The 6,456-nt window shown below is 35.4% G+C and overlaps 1 protein-coding gene across 1 annotated transcript; it reads left to right on the top strand.

Moving 5' to 3' along the window:
- Positions 1–4,569: 4,569 nt before the first annotated feature.
- On the top strand, positions 4,570–5,967 carry LOC139876847 (squamosa promoter-binding protein 1). Its single transcript, XM_071864226.1, has 2 exons — positions 4,570–4,893; positions 5,429–5,967. The coding sequence occupies exons 1-2, from the start codon at positions 4,598–4,600 to the stop codon at positions 5,544–5,546; spliced, it is 414 nt and encodes a 137-aa protein (XP_071720327.1). The 5' UTR covers positions 4,570–4,597; the 3' UTR covers positions 5,547–5,967.
- The last annotated feature ends 489 nt before the right edge of the window (positions 5,968–6,456 follow it).

Raw genomic sequence — 6,456 nt, 5'->3', positions numbered from 1 at the left:
ATTGCAACTACTAGCAACCTTAAAAATCATTATACATCAAAATCTCATTACTTATAACAATTTCAACAATTCACACATAAACTTTCTTCTTTACAAATTAACTAAATTTCATAAACATCTTCGTTGAGGCGTTTCATCAAGCACCTTGTGTGCATGACTTGATTCTAGACTATAAGTAACACCAATATCACCATTTTCATAACATAAGTGCTCATGGCAAATCTTTACATAAACTTGCATCTTAACATGACAAAATTTCGTTTTTGAACATACAAGTGTGCACATTCACAACATATAACAACTTATAAGCTTGAGATTCATCTAAAACACCCAATTTTAGTGATACTTAGACATTGAAGTTCATACCTTAACTTTGGGGATTTAAGAACCCTAATTGTGCACAATGGAGAAGAAATTGAAGAATTGTAACTTGCTAGGATGATTAGAGCACACTAGATTACATTAATTTCCACTTGCATGTACAAAAATCCTTCCAATTGAAGATTTCTTCTTTTCTTCTTGTTTGGGTCGACACACACAAGCACACACACTCTCTGAGTTTATTTTTCTTGCAACTGATACAAAATTCAGCATTTTAACTCTTTTACTAATTAACTTTGCCTTATATGCACTTTCTACCCTCCCCACCAAAACCATAATATGGGAGGTCCTTAAATCTAACTTTGCATCTCTAGTCCTTTCCAACTTAACTAACAAACTTAAATATCATCCACTTATATTATACAAAATAATACCAACAATATATATATATATATATATATATATATATATATATATATATATATATATATATCCATATTAAATTGCATAAAATAATACCTTAATTAATTGGGATGTTACAATTAATATCACAGAACATAATGATAGAAGACATTATATAAAGATAAGGGATAAAAGTACCAGTAGATTAAATGACTTCTGAATACAAAAGTGACAACTTCAAGACTCCAGACCGCTCCTAATACAATCTTCAGCGTTCTTCTCCGGGTACTATGTTTCCCGCACGGAGTCGAAGGCCTTGAAAGTATGACTAATATTGTACAAGAGAGAGAGAAAGAAGTGAATTGAAGTGTGTGTTGGAATGAATGACAAAGACCCTTTAAATAAGCACAAAATTTGCCTGCAAACGGCTGGCAGGCCGTTTGGCAGGCCGTTTGCAGGGCCCGTTTGCTGAGGCAAGTCGTTTAACGAGGCCGTTTGATCTGGGCATTTGGCAGGCGGTTTGACACAATGGCAGGCCGTTTGGCAGCCCGTTTGGCAAGCCGTTTGGCTTGCTGATTCCCTGGATCGTAACTTGATTTCTTGTCTTTCACCGTTTTCGCTCTAGAATCTTCGTTTTAGCTCCGATTCTCTTGATTCTTTTTGCACCGTCTTCGTAATTACTTGTTCTTCAATTCTAACCGACGAAGTGGGTATTTTGCCGATAAAGTTCGAATCTTTCTTGTTTTTGGGCCTTAATACCGGGGTGAAAATGTGACTTTTTAGCCGATATCAGTGTCGTCCGCGTATTGCAAGTGAGAAACTTAGACTTTATCTTTCCCGACTTCAATTCCTTTAAACAACCATTTTCCATGGCAACTTTTGTAAGAATGTTCAAGCATTCGGCCGCTAAAATAAAAAAAGAATGGGGATAGCGGATCGCTTTGACGCACCCCTCTACCAAGTGAAAATTATCGAGTTGGAGATCCATTAATAAGAATAGAAATAGAAGCCGATGTGAGACAACTTAGTATCCATTTTCTCCATTTATTCCTAAAACTCATACTTTTCATTACCTCTGATAAGAAACACCAATTGATACTATCGAAAGCCTTTTCAAAGTCAACTTTGAACATAATACCTTTCTTACGGTTAACTCTTAAAAGGTCGATGGTTTCATTCGCGATTAAGACCCCGTCAAGAATATAACGCCCTTTTAAGAAGGCACTTTGTTCGGGCCCAACAAGTGATGGAATAAATTTACGAAGACGATTCAAGAGTATTTTAGAAACAATTTTGTAATAGCACCCGAATAAGCTTATTGGCCAAAATTCACCAAGTCCCTCCGGGTTTAGTTTTTTTGGAATAAGCGTGACAAAAGAAGCATTACACCCTTTCGATATTTCTCCATTTTCCCAAAACCAATTAATTGCTTCGATGAGATCATTTTTTACAATATTCCAATTTTTTTAAAAATCCTCATATTAAAGTTGTCCGGTCCGGGCGCTTTTGTACTTCCGCAATCATCTAACGCATCAAAAAATTTGGATTCTGAGAACATACATTCCAGATCAGCAGCTTCCATATCTGAGATGGTAGGATAACTCAGGCCCTCAAGAGAAGGTCGCAAGTTGTCCTTTTCTTCGAATAGTGAACGAAAGTGATTCAAGGCTTCTTCTTTAATGTCTTGCGGATTTTCATTCCATCTTCCATTGATTGTAAGGCCCTGTATGTTGCATTTGTTGTAGTTATTGCGAATCATGGCATGAAAGAATTTTGTATTTTCGTCTCCGTCAACGGACCAACAAATTCGGGCTTTTTGTTTCAACATACTTTTCTTCGAATTTTCTTCATCAATCGCCTTTAACTCCAACTTCAAGGCTGCAGATTTGCAGTCTTCTATTTCTTCATCAATTTTACCAAACTTATGCTTGCTCCACGACTTTAAAACCCCTTTCAATCTCTTAAGTTTATTTAGAAAAAAATAGTCTTTACGCACCCCAAAACTGTACGGTTCATTCCAAGAATCACTAATAACCTGAAGAATTACGAAATCATCCATCCAAAAATCGAATATTTTGAATGGCTTTGGCCCAAAGTCTTTGTCTTCGTCCTTTAACAAAAGTGGACAGTGATCGGAAGTGAGTCTGTCCATAGCCACAACCGCAAAGTTACCCCAAATGGAGTCGAATTTTTGAGACACGAGAACCTATCAATTTTACCGAATTTATTTCCATTGTCACGAAACCCTTGTAAAATTTCTTCCACCAAACGGGATATCAACTAAACTGTTATTTATGATGAAACTGTTAAACTTTCTTGCTCAGGCTTCTACATAAACATGGTTTAGGTGTTCTGAATCATCTCTAACCTCATTGAAATCACCGCACAACACCCATGCCTCATCAGGTTGATTGCTGATTAACATTGATAGCGAGTCCCAAAGAATTTGTTTACCTATGTCATCATGAGGCCCATAAACCAATCGGGGAATAATTGATTGGGACTTTGACTGATTTTTTTAAATGGTAGTTTTTGCAGGTGAATTTACAAAAGGATAACCGGAGTTTAAAACTTCGTTTTTGGTGAATCCGGAGTTTCAAACTTTGGTTTGTATGCTTTTTCACCACCTGGCAGAGTGCTTGTTTGGAATCTGCCAAATCCGGAGTTTCAAACTCCGGTTTTGCAGGCTTTTCAGAGAAACCGGATTTTCAAACTCCGATTTCCCTTGCAATAATACACCTCAAATTATGACTAAATTCTTGTCTTTTCATGCTCAGGTTTCATACTTTTTTACATTTATTTATACCACCATTATGTTCATTCCAATAATAACATCATAAACAACATAACTAGATCTTAAACACATCAAACTGAGATTTATACATCAAAAAAATCACCAATTGAAAACTACAAAAAACGCTAATTCACATTCAAAAAATTGGCCAATTTTGAAAATGATGGATGGAAATACCTTATTGATATTGATGATTCCGACCTTACTCAACATGTATCACTTACAAGTCGCCGACCCAGTCGCCACCATCCCCCCAAGCTAACCGTCAAAAACAAAAGCAATCTTTTTCACCATCACGACCTTTTTCACCACCACGACCTATTATGTGTTCTTTCTATTTAGATTAATTTAAACGTATGTCTACTTATAACGTATTTTGCTCAACTAAATTCAAATTGTAAACAAATTACAATTAATACATGTGTAACAAACCAAAACATAAAGATTGATATTTACATTTATTATAATCTATATTATATTGTCAAAATCGTTGTTAATTAACATTTCATTTTATATCCAATAGACATCCATTAACCAGCTTAATTCAACGGATATGATATTAATGGATGAACTGAAATTAAATGCATATATATATATATATATATATATATATATATATATATATATATATATATATATATATATATATATATATATATATATAAACAAAAACTAAATGGATATGACATTATCCGATCCATTGTCATCCTTAGATCAAACCTCTCCAAAAACCGAGTATTCGCCGATTACTCTCCTGAGTAATTTCGAGTTTTAAACACTGCTTTTTAAGTATATTAAATTCAATATGTTGACGCGATTAAAGGTGTAGGAGCACTCACTAATACTAGCAAAACTGTCTTGCTATATTTCATTATGCTTAAAAATTATACATTTTCTTATAAATATGATCAAACATAATTTTACACATTTTCTTAAGCAGTGTAGAAATACTTGTGTACGGAAGCCTATTTGTTGTAGTGAGGGAATGTGATCCCGTCCTTTGCCAAAGTATCACTTCCTTTTGTCGTTTATGTTCTACTAACTACTTATATAAACCATCACAAATTCCACATTCAAGAAATGGGAACAAGAAACTTTGGAAGAGTAGCGAGAAGAATGGACGAAAAGTATATCGATGAGATGATCGAAGAGTGGGACGAGGATGATAACGATGATAGTAAGAAAAAGATAGCAATGGGAAAAAGGGGTTCTGGTAGCGGACACTCTCAACCATTTTGTCAGGTCGAAGAGTGCACGACTGACATGACTCGGTCCAAAACATATCATCGACGACATAAAGTGTGTGAGGTTCATGCGAAGGCTCAGATTGTTATTATCGGTGGACGACATCAGCGTTTCTGTCAGCAATGCAGCAGGTAAGAAAACCGTGTTCGTCAATACTATAATATTTGCATAGGTGTCAAATTTGGCCCATTCAGATATAATGGGCTAATTCAGGTTATGTTTTATCTCTAACAAGTAAAGCAAACCACCTTAAAAGGGAAAGAGTCAAATTTTTCACAAAATAGTGTCCTAAAAAATTGAATCATCAAAAAAAAAAAAAAAATTACAAAAAAGTGTAACGTGTCAATCCCGCCCTACAATTCAATCGCAATGGGGTCCTGAGATTAATTTTCAAAGCTAATTATATTTGAAGGGTATTTTAGTGGTTATTTACTTTAAAAAATCATAAATCTCACAAATATATTGGGTTATATAGCTTGCTTGTAGTTGTGTCATGTACAATTTGAGCAGTATTTTGTAATAAAATTCCGAACTGGCAGTGTTACAAGACCCCGGGGGTACTACCTAGGATTGCCCCTGCCCACATGGGTTGACCCGAACAGCCAATCTTGAAATATCTAGTCAGCACATATGAATCTAGTGAATAATGTTCTGGTACCGGTGCAGGTTCCATGACATAACAGAATTTGATGATGCGAAAAGAAGTTGTCGTAGGCGCTTGGCTGGACATAATGAACGAAGGCGTAAAAGCTCCTATGAATCCTATGGAGACACTTCGGTATAAAAACGCTCAAATGATATAAGGAGTTTCTTTTGACGAAATAATACTTACAATAATTATTACCTCCCCCATACCTACGATACGTAAAATTGGGTATTATTGTTGTTGTAATAATTATTATATCGAGTGGGCACGCTTTCTCTCTTCTGTCAGTCCGTGGAGTATGGAGTTATTTACATCCTTATCCTTTGCTTTTTATAAAAAAAAATAAGAAAAAAAGTTATATCTTTATCCATATGTAATATTGGAGCTTTTTATCTGTTCTGTTACATGGCCAACAGTTGTACTTCATAAATTTATGGCATTGCTAATAAAGAAAACATGTATGACTTACAAATATTTACTTCAGGGTACAACCCAGTATTTGGTAAGCAGTTTTTTTATTTCAAGTTTGCTATTGTAGAGCAGAGGTATATTAACAGCACCTGTAATTTGTCTTCTCTATATTGAGATCTATTGGTTTACTAACTGTATAATCTATCTGATACATTAAATATATGAAGAAAACAGTAACTATTCATATGTTGTTTGTTACGGGGATAAAGACATACAGTATCTCTTGAAAGAACTTGATGCCCGATGAAGCTTTCACTGCTACACCAAACTGGATGAGAGTTGCCCAATGAAGCACACCACCCGGGTTCAATTCATGGCTATGCCAAATTATTCAGAAGGGAGTGTGACCAGAGCGTGCGCATAATCCGCAACTCACCCGGTACCAGGTCTCGCGCTCGGAGGACCTAATTACCCGAGTTTTTACCCTCTATGAGGGAGCCAATGTGCTTGTTCATAGGGGGTTTCAGGAGGAACACAACAAAAAAAAATTATAGGGGGTTTCAGGAGGAACCAAAAAAAAAAAAAGAACTAAAAAAATCTTGACTTTGTTTATTGGTAAACATCGGAATTTACCAAG

The sequence above is a fragment of the Rutidosis leptorrhynchoides genome, chromosome 11, assembly GCF_046630445.1.
Source record: "Rutidosis leptorrhynchoides isolate AG116_Rl617_1_P2 chromosome 11, CSIRO_AGI_Rlap_v1, whole genome shotgun sequence".
Taxonomy (NCBI): Eukaryota; Viridiplantae; Streptophyta; class Magnoliopsida; order Asterales; family Asteraceae; genus Rutidosis; species Rutidosis leptorrhynchoides.
Note: the sequence above shows the minus strand (reverse complement) of the source record. Positions and strands in the feature narration are given on the sequence as shown.

Bases quoted from the DNA above. Each gene is read 5' to 3' on its own strand.
- LOC139876847 (XM_071864226.1), top strand. From the start codon at position 4,598: ATGGGAACAAGAAACTTTGGAAGAGTAGCGAGAAGAATGGACGAAAAG. The intron at 4,894-5,428 runs GTAAGAAAACCG...GTACCGGTGCAG, and splicing joins TTCTGTCAGCAATGCAGCAG to GTTCCATGACATAACAGAAT.